A 19,395-nucleotide genomic window follows, 5' to 3' on the forward strand; every position below is an offset into this window, starting at 1 on the left:
ATCACTGAGCTCAATGTCTAGCATGTAGTAGGGTTTAATAATTATGGTGTTAATAAGTTCCGGCTCTAAAACTATAAATATCTACTAAAGAGTGTTAGGATAATTATAAAATTAGTCATTTATTCCACAGTGGGATTGACAAAAGTGGGAATAACAACAAATATAGGATTAACAAATCTCAGAAATTATCAGTGCATCTGTGCTGGGTAGTCAGGAGTATATAAAATAACCAGCAAAACCCCATTAACCAGATCATTTCACTCCAAGAGATTAGGATCAGCTGAGGGCCAAATTCCACAACATAAGAAAATTCAAAAGAATGTATAGAAAAAGGATTTGTTTAGATTAATTGAATGCTACTCAAATCATGCCAATAAAAACATTTATTCTAGGAGTGCTCTATTCTAATCGCTGTTAAAGGCAGTTTTTAGTGAGTATACAACCATGCACTCCCACATAAGCACTCCAAACTTATCCCTAAGCACAAAATAGAAATTCCACATCTGCCAAATAAATAAATAAATGTATCTCAGATACATAACTACCTTGCTTTTGAGAAATGTTACTCAACAGTCTCAGTTTAAATCACCAATTATTTAGTGCCAATGATCTCATCTAACTTTTCTTTTCCTCCCTTCAATTCTCAGAGAAGTGGGCACTGCAATTAGCACTTTGTTTCAGAAACAAGGAAGACTTGGATCTTTCTTTAGCAAAATGTTCAACGGACTCCAGGACCACAGGAACATGTGCTGACGGCCTGCTGACATAAAGAAGCAGGCTAAGGCCAAGTATCCAAAACTACTGTATGGTATCACACCTGGCCTCTGGACAAAGAAGGTGGGGACAGGGCAGGGAATGGGAGATTGGGACAGAGGGGCTGGGGTGAGTAGGGATGAAGTAGGGATTGGGGGTTGGGAGGTGACACTTGCATCAAAAGAGACAGTTGCCCCAACAGCCAGCAAATAGTTGAGAATTGTGACTTCTATGACATAACACTTTCACAAAATAAAGACCCAGTGGCCATTGTTTCTTCGAAGAACAATGGTTTCCAGTTAACTCATGGCACAGTCTGTGAGATGATGCAGTGCACTGACCTGTATATAACAAGCACCCATGGATTTAAAGGATTATTAGGATGCCGGATGTCCAAACACTGTCAAAATGTGAACCCACAGAAATAATAAAAGTGCAAGCAACAGCAGTATTAGAAGTTGAAAGGATGACAGCAACTTTGCTCCACAGGATCTCATGTGTCAATAAACTAGACCACAAAAGTCTGGCAACCTTAGAAAGACTATACTATAAGTTCTCTTTCTCTTTGTTTGGAAAGGACTTAGGAGTAGTACATCCTTAAGAATCAAAACCCATTCTTCTCTAAATATATCAAAACAGCAAAAGGTCAAATGTTCAAGGTTAAGGGAAGATCAAAGTAATAAATTTATTAGGTTTAGTATCCTTTTCTCATGAAAAATAAATAACAATGCATGTACACTATATTACAACTGGGCATCATTGGGAGAATAAAAAGAATGAGAGAAACAAATTAACCATTGCTAATAGGCAAACTCATAAATCAGACTAATGGAGCTAAGCATACAGTCATAAAAATACCAGTCTCACACAGCCGGCTATGTTATGAGTACCTTCAAATGATACTGCTATAACTGGCCCCAGGAAAACCAGGAACAGGACTGGAATGATCATCTCCCTGCTGACCTCTGCTTGGACCCTTACATGGCCCCCATGCCCGGCAGCCAACTGCTGATGAAAATGTGGAGGTTGTGGGCAACTGAGGACTTAACAAATCAGAGACCAGAGCATCTATCTGGCCTAGGAGGCTGGTTCCAGGACCACGGGATACACACAAGTGCACAAGAACTTTAAACATATTCCACAGAAATATTCTGCCAATAGCTGGGACCTCCAACACAGCACCCCCAAAACCACAAACATCAGGTGCTATTTCTTGATATAGCCAAACAGTGCATTAGTTTAATGCATACTCCAATACTCCAAACTTTAAACAAAAAACAAAAAAAAAGGTAATGTACATTTATGTGCAGCCACAGAATCTGAGGACTCTTAAAGGAATTTTAGAGATCTTCCAATTCAGTTCTTTTTAAAACAACCCAGAGCTCTTAAAGTTAAAAACAAGTTAGTGATAGAAGCAGGACCCAACTCTCCCCACAATGTTTTCAATGCTTTTTCCACTTAGGGGAAGTGACCTTGAAAACTGGTTAGATAACAAAGTTACAATTTTATTGGTCACCATAATAATAAGAAATAGACAAGCGTGCATGGTAGCAATTTCCATAAGAGCACAGCACAGCTGAAATTTTAAGAGCTAAAGTCTTAAATGTATGTGGGCTTTTAAAATTAACAATGAATTGTGGAAGCCGTAGCTTTCATCTAAGTTTTGGCCAGCAATCACCCCCAGCGAAATCTATGCATTATTGTACCCTAATTTAAAATGGAAGGGCAAACAGATCTGGAAAAGTACAGCTTCATCCTTGTGCTTAATTTATACTATAGTGTACTGTAATTAAGCCCGAAATAAAAGCTATATTCTGAGTAAAGACAAAAAGCTCTTGTTAATGACATTCCATTCGTAATGTAGACTATAACAAAAGGCTTCTTTATTTGGAGCCAACCGTCATTATACTTTGTAGCTTGTATGGAGCTATTGGACTAATATTTGTACTGGGATTAGTGTTGGGATAACCAATCAGTTAACTCCTCCACCTCAGTTTTCTATTATCCTCAAACAAATGGCCAAAAGGAAAAAAAAAATAGAAAGAAAGAAAATTGGCAGGCAGAACGACAACTATATTTATGAGATTAAACTCTCAAACCCTTCACAGTTTGCTGGGCAACTAATAACCATTTGCCAAGCTGTTCATTTAATAATGAGTCAGTTAAGCCAAAAGCACAGCAAATGTTCCTCAACCAACCGATGCTCCTACAGTCACACACACACCAAAAAGCTCCAATTAGTTAAGCAACATCCTTCATCCCAAATAAAAAAATGCAAGTTACCATGTCAGAAAAACAAATTCCTGCCATCAACCAAATGCAAGCTGCCATGCATTGTTTTAAACATCTTTAATTTGTATGTGATTTTGTAATTTCTGAAAACCAAAAGGACTAAGAAATATTTGGGGGAGTAACTCCTATGGGTGCCATATACTCTAGAGGGAGGGCCAGAAGCTCATCATCCAACTCTGCAGCCTGAAATCACGTGACTTCAGGCATCCTACAGAATGTGCTCTCTTGATGCATAAAATAGAGTGTCAACACGTGAGACCGCTAGGATTACGCAGACTGAGCAAAATGCTGTTTGTCAAAAGCAAAGTAAGGTGAACATTAGATGACACAATTATAGAGCAAGGAAGTTACTAAGGGGAGCAGGGGAGTGGTGAGGGCTGCTTCCTAAGAAATATAGGTGTCAAGATAAAAGATGACACCAACCCACTCTGATCTTCTCCCAACCAACTCCGAACACCCATGGGTTAGGAAAGTGCAGCAGCAGACATCCCTTCTCTTGTACTTACTAATAGTTCATCCATACTGGTCTGGCATTTTTCCAAGTTGATCCGCTTTATTGCTACACGTTCTTGCCTGGGCTTGCATAGGGCAGCCTGAACCACAGCAGTAGCTCCACTGCCTGAAAAGGAAAAAAAAAAAAAAAAAAGCAACATCAGCTATCATATGGTACACTGTCCAGCTACTATTTGTGACGCTTTCGAAAATAAATATCTATTTTTTTAATCTTCTAGTCAAGGAATTAAAAATGTTACCATTTGTTATGTTAGGTTCTAAAGTAATTATCTGGAGAGGGAAAAGGAAAATCTATGTTTCTACACAATGGATGACTGAAGACACTGTCACAAAGGATATGAGCATCCACATCATTTCCCTGCACGGGAAGACATTACTGTGCTTAAGTCCTGATATTTTCTAACTGCAGTGCTTTGCAGTAGCTTAGGCTCTTCTTCCACTTCAGCCCAAACCAAACCACTCCAGCCCGAGCTACTTCAGGACTTCCATAAGGCACTGGGTCAACCTATCTGTGCTGAGCACTCCTGGAGCTTATTCCTTCAGCGTTTACTCTACAATAAGAAAAACGGGATCAGCCCCAGTGTTCTCACGTCAACAGCACAACTTTCAAGAATGCCAAGCAAAACAATGCAAATGTGTGATCACAGCAGCTTTAGGCATTCATGTGAATCTCCTATTTCTAAGGTTTCTTGATCCTTAGATGATGCACTCAAATTCCTAAGAGACAGTCATGTCATTATCCATATTTTATAAGAGTAAAATGTAGACGTGCAATGATTGGTGGCAGAGCACAAAGAGCTCCTAATTGGATTTCTATTCCACAGGGGAAAAAAAGCCCCCCGGTTAAGGCATCTTGATTCTACAAATAATACCAAAAATGTGTTCTAATCACATAAATCCTCTAGCACTGCAAGACGCCAAGTAAAAGAAATAGCATCTTCTGGCCTTCCTCAGCTCTAACCCCCTTCAAAGTACAAGCTACATCCCCATCCCACAAGGGCTTCTCAACTTCAAATGGGGTTTCATCCTGAAAAACCCACTCTAAATGGAACATACCACGTCAAAAATGCATTGAGTACATCTAACTTCCAAACATCATGGCTTAGGAACACAGCACGCTGTGGAGTGCCGGTGCAAACCTCTCTAAAGGATTTCTTCAGGAAACAATTCTCAAATGAGTCATTGGTTATCATTAAAAAAGAGAAAGGGGGTCATTGGCCATAAAGAAGACAGCTCAGGGGGTTAGCTTCCTCAGTACATGTAATAAAAAGGCATGGTGCTTGTGGTGCAAAGCAAGGCAGTCTGCCACCCCAAAGACGTGCCCAGATGAGTGTTTGAGGTTGAGAGCTCCACCCTTTCTTCCTCCCTGTTGTTTCCTCATTCAGCTCTGACCCCCTTCACTCTCATGGCTCCAAAGCCAGGTCTTAGTTCCAACACTCATATTTTAGCGAAGCGCAATCTGTGTTCCCCAGGAAGAAGATTCCCTTGTCCTGACCACCCACCTTACTCATGAAAGTCACCTTACAAACTGGACATGTTTAGCATTAGTCTCAGTTTATATGTGAGAAAACTGGGACTCAGAAAACGTGCCCAAGGCCCCACAGCTAATATGCACCTGAGCTGGGATTTTACTTTTTTTCCTATTTCCCAAAAGCTAGAGTATACCCTTCCCTTCCTCACTTGTTTTGACCTTGCCTGGAAGATGCTTTGTTTGGTCCTAAACTGTTCAACAAGAGAGAACCAACCTGGAGGGAAGGGTCATGTGAGCTCACTCTCCAGGCCCTGGCAGAAGAGAGTGTTCTCTTCAGAAGTTGTTGCAGAGGCCCTCCCTTTCTCTCCCTGACCTCGATGCTCCGTCAGCAGCCACTCAAAGAGTCCTACCAGGTTGGCTTCATTGGCCCTGCAGATCACATCCTGCTGGGTTCCATCCAGAATCCTCCAGACACCAGAGCCAAACACTACAAAGATCCCTGGTGATAGCAAAGTATATTTTATAGTCTCACTGAGGGGAGGTGCAGAGACAGTGCTACAGCTGGTTAGCACTGGACCTGGTACCCAGCAGAGAAACCAACAAACAGCTTTAACTAGCTGCTGATGGGAAGCCATTTCTGGCTCTACCTGCTGTAAATATCCCCCTAACCCTACTCCTTCATTCTTAATCCACAGGCAAGAATATTTTCAAGTCAGAGGAGCTGAAGAACGAGAGAGAGAGAGAGAGAGAGAGAGAGAGAGAGAGAGAGAGAGAGAGAGAGAAGAAAACCAACTCCCAGAAAACATGAAATGGGTATTTATAATGGAGAACCTCTCACAGTCAAGTCCTTGATTATAAAATTTTCCGACTTCCATTAACACGTTCGAGAATACAGACACAAATAAGAAGTCTACAAAGCCAGCAGAAGTAGTGGGGGAAGAAACATCTTTTACTAGAGCTTTAGAACCAGAGAATTGTTATGCTTCACAATTATAGCTGACTAAAGAACAACTGGCTCTCATCTCAAGACAGAGCAAATAAGAAGCTTCATGACCTGAGGTCACTGTCACAGCATGAATGGATTTCATCATTCATTGAACACTCTGGGAGATTCCACCCTGAATCCAGAGATGTCCTTCAGCAAGAGCCATGGAGAACAAAGTTAGAGTCCAACCCCTCACATTATGAATGAGGAAACAGAGTCTGGAGAAGATCAAGGATTTTGTGGAGATTTTTAAGGGGCAGTAATTGAAAAACATAGGATTAGGACCCCAGAACAAGACACCCTTAATTCCTTGTCTACCACTACCTGCACCCGGCTGGAGACTTTTCAGATTGCCAGTCAGGATTCATTGATCAGGAAAGCAATTTATTGGTGATGGAAACCAGCACTTTATGAAAGAAAGCATCAGAATGCACCTTACATAATAAGGGCAAGAACTACTTTATTAAACTTTGGTTTCAGTTATATCCAAGCTGCACCACGACATGCATTGTTGTGAGTCATGATCAAAAACTGGAAACCTGCTGTATTACATTAAGATACTCAGGATTAGAGTAAAGCATGCTTTGGAAGGAGAAGCGGAAGTGACCTAACTGCATAATTACTAAGGACATTTAGAAATGATACGAGCAAAGTTTTGCTCTAAGATTTTCATATGCTTTGTTGATTAGTTTAACAGGAAGTTAAAAATGTAAAGCCTGTAAATCCAGCGATTAGACAAGCATTAGCAATGTGAGGTAAAATAGCAGCAACTAAATGTTAAACAGCAATTTGTCTTTATTTTGAACAATATATATATATATGTTTTCAATTATGTATCATTCACTGTTTAGGGAATAAGGAGCTCTGAACATTTCAGGAATTTCTCAGCTTATCCTGACTCCCATTTCAAATAAAATAAATCATTCTATAGGATTATGCCCAAAATAAAAGAGTATGGCTGTCCAAGTTTTCAAACACTGTTTAAAGTCCCTCTATCTCGATTCATTTTGGTAAGTAATTCCAGATTAAAAACAGCTGCTTACAAGTTTCAGCTAGTAGTCATGTCAAGGGCAATCAGAGGTGAGAGATTCCTTGAGTTCATTACCAAGATACAGACTCTTCTTTGAGTAGACACATCTCTTCGCATTTCCCTTTTTTTTTTTTTTTTTTGCTGCTGGCAGTATTAAGATAAATCACCAGAAAATTGCATAGTTGCATTTCACACTTTGAGTTATCAGAAGAAATATTGCATTAAAAGATAGTTTAGAATTGTAACTTGGTATTTCACTAAGTCTATAAGAAACTAACACAAAGAACTTCAGTATTTCTTTCCTAAAAATCACTACTATTGCTAATGACAATCTAGACACTGTTCAAAGTTCCTCCTTCCATGACCCATGCAATAAATTCCTCCTTGTATTTAGTTCTAAGGCAAAAAGGTCCCCTTCCCAAATAACTTAATAGATAATGAGAAATATGTAGTAGCATCATGTTTTCCTTTTTTGTCCTGACAGAAAGCTCAGACCTAAATTCCATGCTTAATAATAGCAATTATCCTTAGCCCAGATTTCCTGTGACTTCTCCTTGCCCTCTTCATTATCTGGCCTCTATTCTTCATGCTTAATTTAGTGGTACTGCCACTATTCAAACAATCTTTCTGGAGTTTACCAAAGTTACACCTTCTTGGAACATTACTACTGGTCACTTAATGTGAAGAAAAGACTTGTGGCTTAACAGCCCCAAGAAAACTACAGGCACACACACACACACAAAAAAAAAGATGTTTGCCTGAATTATTTCATCAATGAACAGTAATTAAAACTCTACCACGTGGCAGGCGGCAATTCACAAGTAATAAAGGTCCAAAGGTGCCTGCTCCTGTTACAAGTACAAGATCCTTTTATAGGATCGTTTCCTATATAGCAATTAAGAACAATGACTAGAAAGCTCCTGTGGACTGAACGTCTGTGTGCCCCTAAAATTCATATGTTGAAGCCTTGCTAGGGTTTAAATATGGGGTGTCCCCAAAAGCTCATGTTAGATAATGCAGGAATGTCCAGAGGTACAGTGATTAGATTATAAGCTGTAATCTAATTAGTGGATTAATTCTTTTGATGGATTAATAACTGAATTACTGGGTGGTAACTGAAGACAGGTGAGGCATGGTTAGAAGAATTAGGCCATTGGGGGCATGCCCTTGGGGATTATATATCTTGTTCCTGGCTCCTTACACTCTGTGCATCCCATTAGCCATGAGAGGAGCAATGGACCTCCACCATGATGTTCTGCCTCACCTTGGTCCCAGAGCAATGAGTCAACTGACCACAGACTGAACCTCTGAAACCGTGAACTCAAATAAATCTTTCCTTCTCTAAGTTTTTTGTTTTGTTTTGTTTTGGGGGGGGGTGTTTACTGGGCATTGAACTCGGGGGCACTCCACCACTCAGCCACATCCTCAGCCCTATTTTGCATTTTATTAGAGAAAGGGTCTCAGTGAGTTGATTAGCACCTCGACATTGCTAAGGCTGGCTTTGAACTCTCAATCCTCCTGTCTCAGCCTCCTGAGGGGCTGGGATTATAGGTGTGTACCACCACACTGGGCTCTAGGTTGTTCTTGTCAGGTATTTTGGTCACAGCAATGAAAAGGTGACTAACACAAGCCCCACTCCACTCCCAATGTGACTGTAGAGATTGGGCCTTTGTGAAGGTAAGGAAGATTAAACAAGGTAGAGGGTCAGTATCATTACTAGAAGAGATAACAGAGAATTCTCTTTTCCTCAATTCCCTTTCCATGTAAATACTGGAGAGAAGGTGCCCATCTGTGAGCCTGGAAGAGTCCTCACAAAAAATAAGTTAGACACAACTTGATCTGGACTTCCCAGGCTCCAGAGCTGTGGAATTAAATTTTGACTGTTTAAGCCACCCAGTCTCTGGTATTTTGTTATGGCATCCCCCGCAGACTAATACAAAAAGCCTTTCAACATCTAAGTCACTCTCCAACAAACATGTAGTGTAAATAATGCAATACTAAATACAAGAGGCGAGACTCAACTGAAGGGCCTCTGGCAGGACATTGTACAACTCCCACCTATGGGAAGAATTCTCATCTATGGCATTAACGAACTTCAGCTCTCCTTAATGGGCATAATAAAATCCACCTATGTGGCTTAATAGCCTAATGTGTTTCACATCCTTTGAAAACATCAATTCGATGAACACAAGGCTCTCCCTGGGACTCACTGCTCCATCTGTAACATGAAAGAGGGAAATAGCATCGTTTATATGGTACCCAAGGGACAAGAGGGCATAGCAGGCTTAGCACCAAGAAGATTCTGTTAGCTTTAAAGGAAGGAAAGGAGAGCTAAATTTGGAAAGCAAGAGACTAAATGATTTCTGACATCTGATACAGCATGTTAAGAATTTAAAATAAAAAAGAAACCAGAGAATTCAGGAACAGTTATGAACTAATATTCTATAGCAAAACTTCTGGCTTATAACATACTTTAAAATATAACCTAAATAATGATTTTTAAACCATATTTGTCCACCCAAATGCACGAATTTATATGCAGCCCTACCACACACTAACTACTTAACTTTAATAAGTTACTTGATTTCCCCACATCTTAGTTTCTACATCTGTAAGATGACAATAATAGTACCTAGCTAATAGGATGGTTCTGAATCAAATGAGGTAACATGTGGGAACCCCCTGGAACTGTGCCTAGTACACAGTAAACACTAATTGAATCTTAGATAGTACTGCTTCTTAAGGAAATCTCTCCAGGTCAACTGGCTTCCTGTCAACTTGACATTTTAATGTTACATAGCATTTCATAATATTAATACACTCTAATTTATTTAGCCCTTTTTGTGTTGATGAGTATTCTCTTTATTTCCAGTTTCCACCCCCCCCCCATATGTTGCAGTGTTGAAACGGTAGGATCACAAGTTTGAGGCCAATCTGGGCAATTAAAAAAGGGTTGAAGGTGTAGCTCAGTGACAGAACACTTGCTTCACATACACAAGGCTCTGGTTCAACATCCAGCACTGAAATCAATCAATCAATCTCTCTCTCTCTCTCTCTCTCTCTCTCTCACACACACACACACACACACACACACACACACACACACTCCTTAATCCATAAAAGATGTTCTTTAGGTTAAAGTGAGATGTGGTCAATTGTCTAACAACTCCTTTCCATAAATAGCAAGATTTTTTAAAAGGCATTACATCAGCTTTTGACCTTCATGATGGCCCGGGGAAAGAGGTTCTATCATCACATCCTACTTACATGAGGAGAACCAAGCCAAAATTTTAATATGAGCTTGACCGTCTCGTAGAACATGAAAGGAATCCTTCATTATGCTCACCTGTCCTTTGCCAATAAACAGAGTCCTGTGCAGTATCAGGCTTTCTTTAAAGAGAGGCTGGCTGGTGGTGTGTAGTAAACACAACAAATGGCTTTGGATCAAATGATTTCTTCCAGTCCTCACTTTCCCCAGCTCATTCTGTGTGCTCTATTTATAGCATGTGGCCAACCTCAAAGCCCACAAGGCCAGCCAGTCACATGAGGGCCAGAAAAGAAGTGGGGGGAGACTCTGTTGGATGGACTCATGTGAGCTCTACAGGCCCCAGCTGCCTAACATGGCAAGATTGTCTGCATTCTGGAGAATAGCTAAAAACTCAGGTTTTGTGTGAGATTCTACTAACATTGGTATTTAATTGTGTGGGGGGTGGCGGGTACTGGGAATTGAACCCAGGACTCATGCATGCTAGACAAGCACTCCACCACTGACTTATACCTCAAATAATTGAGATTAACATTTAAAAATTAAAAAAGCACTGTGACTCAGATAAGAGCAGGTCACATTTTGCACAAGTATGTGACTGCTATTTATCAGAGATATATTCTTTTTAACCTGATGATCCAGATTTAAATTTATTTATTAGATTGCAGCTGTGTGCGTCAAAACTGGTTACATTTTTGGAATGGGAATATGGTTCAGTGTTTGAGTGCTTGCCTAGTGTGTATAAGGCCCTGGTTCAAATCCTAGCAGAGCCAAAAAAAAAAAAAAAAAAAGCAATGTTGGGGTTTAGATTTGAGTTGTCCACAAAAAACTCATGTGTGAGATGTTAGAATCTGTAAACAAGTCAGGATGGCGCCTGGCAAATGTTAGAGTCTGTAAACAAGTCTGGATGGCGCCTGGCATTTTGCCAGAGGGAGTGGTTTGTGAAGTAACGCCAGCGAGCCAATAAGTGTGGAGATTCCTTATTGGTTGACTGATGTATCTAGTTTATGCTAATTAAGATAAGCTGTGTGGAATGTATAAATACCTCTCCTGTCCTACAATAAAGGGCTCCCACTCCTGCTGTATCAATCTACACAAGTTGTTCGTCACCCCCCCCCCCCCGTTACTTTGCCCAGCAAGCCGGGCTGTGGCACTGAGACACTGCAAGAAAATTTAGAGGTAAAATTATTGGGTTAAAAAAGCCTTAACCTGCTGGGTACAGTGGCACAATGCCTGTAATCCCAGGCTGAGACAGGAGGATCATGAGTTCAAAGCCAGCCTCCTAGGCACTTAGCAACTCAATAAGACCCTGTCTCTAAATAAAATACAAAATGGGGCTGGGGATGTGGCTCAGTGGTTGAGTGCCCCTAAGTTCAATCCCCAGTACAAAAAAAAAAAAATTAAAAAAAGAGCCTTAACCCAATCAATCCGTTAATCAATTCACTGACAGAGATTAATTGTATAGCAATTGTAGGCAGACAGCGAGTGGCTGGAGGAGGTGGGTCAGTGAGGACATGTCTATGAGGTATATACTTGTCAGTGGTGAGGGGAGTCTCTCTCTCTCTCTCTCTCTCTCTCTCTCTCTCTCTCTCTCTCTCTCTCTCTCTCTCTCATTCCTGGTGCCATGTTCCAAGCCTTTTTCCTCTGCCACACTCTTCTACTAGGATGTTCTGCCTTATCTTGGGCCCAGAGCAATGGAGTCAGACATCTATGGACTGATACCTCTGAAACCATGAGTGCTAAATAAACATTTTCTCCTCTAAAATAGTTTTTGACATGTCTTTTGGTTACAGCAGTGAAAAAGCCATGAAACAAGCCATAAGATTCAACATAATATAGGTATGTACTCAGAGCACTGACCCAAAGGGCACTGACTCAAACTGGCTTGTCCCATGTTGCAGTTCATCCATTTCATCTTGCAATTTCACACAGAGAAAGAGCTACTCTTCTGTCATCAGGCTCATTTCACATGAGAGGAACATATGCACAATAAAATCTCAAGTCAAACATAAGGAACTATAATGGAGAGGCAGATATGACACACAACTTGCTATACACATAAATTTACAAAACAGATTCTAACAATGACCTGTCTGAATGTGCAGTACAAAACCAGGGAGCTACACTGAGCCTGGCGCAGCAAGACCACACTGCTCAAGGCAGCTATAAACCAATGGACCCTCCTCGGTTCTCTGGCATGTGTCACAGCCAAGCTGGCAGTTATGGCCTTCTGTGTGCCTTCATCCAAGGAATGAGTTAGAGCTTCCTTCTGGGGTGTTGGAGCAGATTTAGAGCTTACTTTAAGATGGCAAATGCCAGGCTGAGGTGGAGAAAACTCCACTCAGCAGAATGTCCTTATGTCTCACGTCTGGCTGGGACAAACTACCTTACCTGAGAAAGCTGGCTTATTAAAACACTTAGAGGTCACAGACCCCACCAAGAAAAGCAGTCCTTGGATGTAACTCATCAAAGACCATCTGATAATACCACAGAAAAACAAAACGCAACCCAGATTCTGATACGGAGAGAAAGAAGGAAAGTGGTTTGTGGAATCAAACTGCAACGAATACAAAGAAACTCACCTTGGACCTAATCCAACAAAAAAAAGAAACCTATACTATATTTACAAAATATTCAGAAGGTATATGGACTGGGATTATCTCACATACAATGTAAAGAAAATTATAATAATTTAATAATATTTCAATAATAATTAAAATTATTATTAGAGCATAAAGTTAAATTCTAGACACCAGGTTAAAAAAGAGTAGCAAGTGCTAAGGAGCTATTAAACAGCAGACTCTATTTTCTAATTCATTATGATTAATATTGAGATTTATTCTAGACATTTTTGTTTTCTGAATGATGCGAGGTAGATAAAAAGTCACTTTGCATATGATTATTTTGCCAACGGAAATTACATTGAGCAGTCATTGACAGAGCACTTGCCTAGATGGTGCAAAGCCCTGGGTTCAATCCCCAGCATCAGGGAAAAAAAAAAATTAGGCTCCAGAGAACTTACTTATAGGTTCAGCCCCTTAAAGCTGAAACTTTTTTCTAAAATTGTAATCCTAATATTGAGACTGACTCAACATAACTACTAGGATTAGAATACATAACCTCCCCATCAGTGAATGTTCTACTTTAAAAAAAAAAAAAAAAGACCAACTTGTTTTGATACGGGGCTGGGGGACAACCTACTCCAAGGATTAGTTATGGATAATATAGGGTGCCTTCCCAAACACCCCCTCCTGATGAGCCAGTCACCTCCTCAAGGCTCACAGGGACTCTCCACAGCCTCACCCTAGCGTGCACATGCTTATGGAGCCATGTCTTCCCACCTTATTTTTTCTAGATTCTGCCCTTCTACCCAGGCCACTGCCTGGAACACTGGAGACCCTCAATAAGGGTTCACTAAGTGAATGAAACTCACTCTAACCCACCACTGAGGAGACGACCTCTGGACAAGGGAAGTGAAGCTATGTTCCAAGTTGGGTCTGGCAGGCTACATGACCCATGTGCAAGGACAAAGCACACTTCTGCTCCATGTGCTTTCTCTTCATTGCTCATTGTGTGTGAGTGGCTAAGCAGGTAGTTGTGAGGCCTGTGGCAGTTAACTTCGAGGAAAGATCCTGGGAGGCCATCTGCCTTGAGACTTGTTTGACTAGCAGAATACCCGATTCAGTTCTAGAGCCGGTATCACAGGACAGTTCATTCTAAAAAACAATGTTCCACTAGAATGTTGCACATTTTAAACAGCGAATCCACTGTCCCCTACTTAGCATGAAGCATGAAGCCACACAAAATATGGCAGGCTAGTGTAAACTAAAGTCTTGGATGATTCTACTTGTAAAGGGGACAGGCAGCAGGCCATGACAGCCCTGGTGATCGGTCTCAGGAGACACTCCATCAGGACCTGGACTGCAGGATGGACACCTTCCCACAGAGAAAATCTGATTTTTATACTGAGCCAAAGATCACCTTTGAAGTCCTTGCCCCTATACACGCAAAACCCCAGGATCTGGCAGGACTGAAAAACTTCCTGTTCTGCTCTGAACGAGTAGCACAATTCCTCCCAGTAAAACCCACTCATTTTGCTGATTAAATCAACCACATAGAAGCCAACATTCCACAAAAGAATGTCCATTACTATTCACACAGATAAACAGATACACCCACTGGCAAAAGCCAACAGGCACAAGTGTCCTAGTTTGAATATGTGTGGCATGGTGGTAACCTTATTGCTTATTCCTTATTGCTTCAACCTTAAGCCACCTGGAAATGGGAAGGGCTCTAAATACAAAAAGGGGAGCTGGTATCTAATTTGAGGTTGGTCTCATTCCATCCCATCTCAGCTACATGCTCACTGAGTGCCTCTGCATTAAGAAGAAAAAGTTATCCCTCTGGTTGGGACACAAACCAGGAGATGCAGGGCCTGACTAGAGGATGATGCACAATTAGTGGAGAAAGCTGCTTTCTCCCAGCTAATTGCATCAGAAATTGTTGGTTAAACGGAAATTGAATTTTCAGCCACCAGGGGCAATGTACAACCTTGGTGGCTTTCAGTCAAAGGTTATTAGCATTTTCACAGTCTCCATCTCACTTAAAAAAAAAAAAAATAGTTTGGGTGTAAGCCCCACATGCCCTGGAGTTAGGCAGATATTAGCAAAACCTCTAATCAGGTTAACTATATCCATAACACCTAAGATTTGAAAAACAGATTCCTTGAAGGAACTTTGAATTATGTAGAGGGGATGTGGATATGGGAAGGATGGTAGAATGAGTTATTACCCTATGTTATGATTATACAACTGGAGTCACTCTGCACCATGTACAGCCAGAGGAATGAGAAGTTGTGCTCCAATTTGTGTACAATGTGTCAAAATGCATTCTACTGTAAAATTAATTAATTAATTAAAAACCAGTTTAATTTAAATAAAAAAACAGTTCTTAAATAGAAATAAAGGGAATACAAATCAGTGAAGGAAAGGCATAGACTATACTGTAGCCTCTTTGTAGTATGGAAACAATGATGAAAGAGTAAGTCTGTTGAGGAGATTTCGAGAAATTATTCTGTTGTATTGCTATATAAGGAAATTACTTTTCAGAGCAATATTTCCAAATTGTATGGCATTTCTACAACTGTGACCAATAAAACATATCTACAATTATAATAAATAAGAAGAAATCTATGGATGGATAGCTAATGTAGAAAAATAAAGAAAAGCAATATGCTATTTTTGTTTTGAAATTTAATAAATAAAATATAGACATTAATTAATTTGGTAACTAGGGTATACCAGAGGTAGATGAATTATCCAGGGATTTACAATCTATTAAATTACATATATGTATAAAATTTATGTTTATACACACACACAAAGCACATATACGAGACAGTTATAATGAATATAATTTGTGCCAACTTTTTTGATATTTTATAGATTTACATATTATTTTATTAACTTATGAAGAATGTTAAATTTTCTTTCATAATTGTGAATAGCTATTAAAGATTCCTAAACAAAAAAAATAAAAAATAAAAAGTAGATTCTTGAGCACATCTCCAAACTACTGAATGAGAACTGCAACTGGAGGCCTAGAATCTGCATTTTTATAAAGCATCTCGGCAATTCTCCCATATTCCTAAACTAGACAATCACAGCTCCTAGGTATTGGTTTCTCTCTCCATTCCTCTACCAGGATTCCTGGGCTTGAGGAAAGTTTATCAGCCAGGGGTTGTTTAGAAAAATAGAAATGCCACCAAGTATAGCAACTGACACTATTTGGTATAAAGATTTGATCCAGCGGGTGCTAGAAGACTGAAACACAGAACAATGCTGAGTGGCTTCAGGAACAAGCTACTGACCAGAGGGCTGTAGGGCCAAAGGGAGGCAATAGGGACCATCAGAATCTAAAAGGCCAGGGGAGGAATCCTAAAGGGATGGGGCTGGGACACAGATATCTGAGGAGAAAGTGCTGGTCACAGGGTCCACAGCGGCTGGGACTCACACAAGGACTGGCTAAAGTGGGACATCTCTGAGGGGTTCCAAGATGTATAAAGCAGCTGGCGAGAAGAACCAAGAATTCCTGGTAAAGAGAAAGACCCTTTCTAAAGCAAAGCTGACAAGCACAATCAGCAAATCAGATGAAGCCTGTCCCTTCTTCCTCTCTACTCTGCCTTCCAGAATCCCCCTCAGGGCCCCCTAGTAGCAGAGTTTGTGAGGAATACAGCAAGCAAAGGAGGAACCTGGTCTGCCCATGACCAGTCCAACAAAGGAAGCAGATTCTACAAAGGTCTGTCTGGAGCTTCCAGGCAATCACTGAATAAGGAGTCCAGGGAACATGATACCCATCAGCTCCATCAAGAGACAGGGGCCTCCCAAAGCTCTACTAACAATGTTAGGTTTTATTGAAATTCTCATTTTCCTCCATTTTCAAACTCGGTACCTAAAATGACCCTTTTTAGTATCTACACTCCCCCAAAAAAGTTCACTCTGTACTTCCAAGCTCAGCCCCCACACCTCTGGACTTCCTATTGGTGGGGTAGTAGAATCCTAACTAGGACTGAGGGTCTGGGCTCAGACAGCCCTAAGCTACATGACCTTGGGCAAGTTGCTGGTGTGTTATGCCTCAGATTCTTCAATATAAAAAACAAATGGTAATACCTACCTCACAGGGAGACTGTCAATGTTAAATACAATAATACATGCAAACGTAATAAGGTAAATGTGTCTGCGTCATGTTTAACAATGTCTAGACATTGTTACTATTACCAATGATATGATCATTCCAGAGACCTGAGTAGAGACTAGAACTAGGTTTATTGCAACCTCTTGAGAGAATTCATTTTTATCTTCCTTCCCCATGATGACCTCTGCTCCCACTGAGGGCCAATTTCTGCCAGCTTCCTATCAACTCCCCCTCCTCAAATCCTAATTTCTATATCATAATGATGGGTATACAGAAAATTAGGCAGAGGAATGATTCATTGTTCAAGATACAATTAGTCCCACTTCTCAGATAGTTCAACATCCCTGGCTACCACATCCATGAAGCAGCAAGGACAAGCTCAAGGACAGAAGGAAAAAAGTCCACTTACTTTAATGCCATCCACCCCTCCCTACCTCTCCATCTGATTTGATTTTCCTCATCATCTAACTCCTGTCTCCCCTGACAACCCAACTTTCTCCCCCAGGTTACAACTACAGAACAGGAAGTAAGGTCAACTTCTGCATGAGAAATGTCTCCCTTCCTCCCTCCCTCAACACACTCACCCAAAAGCAGGACATGATGATGTAGTCTGAGATGACAGCAGAACACAAGAGCCACAAGGGAAGAGATCCTAGTTATGGGAATACAAATGCCTGGTATGGTGGACTGTAGTGTCTTTACAGCCCCTGCAGGCCTGAGAGCATAGCTGAACAAGAAGAAAGAGGCTGAAGGACCCAGACCAAAGCTAAGCCCTGAGGGAAGCAGCAGCAAGCTAAGTGTCCACCAGCCCCACCCTTGGAGCTCCTCAGAATGGAAGTCACCTGCAAATCCAGTCATCAGTAGGAGCCTGGTGGAAGATCAGGAGACTGCTCCCTCCTGCAGTCCTTCCAGGAGCTAATCCAAAGTATTAGGAGTATATAGGCATTGAAAGACAAGGAGATGGCACATCCTGTGGAAATGTAGATGCTGGTTCAGGAGGTCTGGGGCATCCGAGTTCTACATTTCTGTGTTTGCAGGTGAAGGGATACTGCTGATCCATGAACCAAAGATGAACTGTTACAGCACCATGGACATATCTTCTCTCAGTCATCCCCTAGACTTCCAGGCACCTACCTCCTAAGGAGACACTAGAGCACCTGGAGACCTCCTGACCAACCTCCTCACCCCTGGCTGGCCAGCAGAATCCAGAAGGAGCAATTCCCTCTATAAGAAACCATAATTTGGGACTTTATGTGTATTTAACTCTTTAAAAATGAAGATGCAACACTTTCTCCATCCAATAACGTGTCCGTTTACTATCTGATTTTTTTAGGTGCATTTTCAGAAATTCGCTGTAAACAAAAGATGAGGAGAATTCTACTTCCCTCTTTAGCAAGAAACATGTAATTCAACTTCAAAACTATCTCTAGCAACTATAGTTCAAATTAAGTGGAACTTCAGTTAAACAGACATTTATTTTATTAATCCAAAAAACGCAATACCTCAAACAGCATGGTTACTAAGGAAACATAATAAATAAAGTTGAACAGCCAGAGCACAGCACTCACTTTCGTTCAACATACACTGAGCTCCAAGTTACATATTAAATATACTTTCTAACAGCAATGCTATGTCTACATCCAATGGATACAGATGAGCTGGCAAGATACTATAAGAAAAATAACCATTACAAATGTTGGTATTTCCATTAAAATTGCTTTCTTGCAGCAGGAGGCTGGTGTATCCAAATCTACCATCTATCCTATGTCGAAGCAGACCTTGATCTGCAGGGAGCTGCTGCCCAGGATGGGATGAGTTTTAGTAAGGCTTATAGTCAATCACTTAATCATTTTTTTTAAACCGCTAGGCTGATAAGATTGATAAGCACTTGTTAAACTGATCTTTATTCCCACTGTTTCATTTATGCCACTTAAATAACGTAAGTATTCAGTTTCATATCCCTGCTGTGAAGTTCTTGGTTACCTAATGTTCCTACCTTGAATTCTTGAAGATAGTTAGCATTCCCTGATTTTCCTTGTTTGCTGTCAAGATAGTTCCATTATTTAAGAAAGAAAGAAAAAATAAATAGAGCCTGTTGGCCAAACCCTCAGGTTTAGGTTCTGGGATTTGGCCTATAATACAGTATATGAACCAAAATCCTGGAAAGGTTCAAGGTTCAGACTCAGTCTCCTAATGTGTCAGTCACCTTCACATTTTTACATGCCAAAAATAAATTTGAAACCCATCCAGTAAGACAACAAAATGGACAGTTACAACAAGCCCTCCACCATTAATAGGGATGGATGAGGAAAAGTGACCAAAAACACATTATCTGCTGATTCTGTTTAATAATTACAAATGCCTTCACCAAATAATAATGGCATCCTAGAATT

At 40.6% G+C, this 19,395-nt stretch overlaps 1 protein-coding gene across 4 annotated transcripts in view; it reads right to left on the reverse strand.

Moving 5' to 3' along the window:
* Positions 1-19,395, reverse strand: part of Stk39 (serine/threonine kinase 39) — a 268,613-nt gene that overhangs the window by 205,797 nt on the left and 43,421 nt on the right. For all 4 annotated transcript variants that reach the window (XM_078017532.1, XM_078017531.1, XM_005315694.4 and 1 more), the window contains exon 2: positions 3,552-3,664. In XM_078017532.1, the coding sequence (XP_077873658.1) occupies positions 3,552-3,664 (113 nt within the window). The remainder of the gene's footprint in view (positions 1-3,551; positions 3,665-19,395) is intronic.

This window comes from Ictidomys tridecemlineatus, chromosome 7 (genome assembly GCF_052094955.1).
Source record: "Ictidomys tridecemlineatus isolate mIctTri1 chromosome 7, mIctTri1.hap1, whole genome shotgun sequence".
Taxonomy (NCBI): Eukaryota; Metazoa; Chordata; class Mammalia; order Rodentia; family Sciuridae; genus Ictidomys; species Ictidomys tridecemlineatus.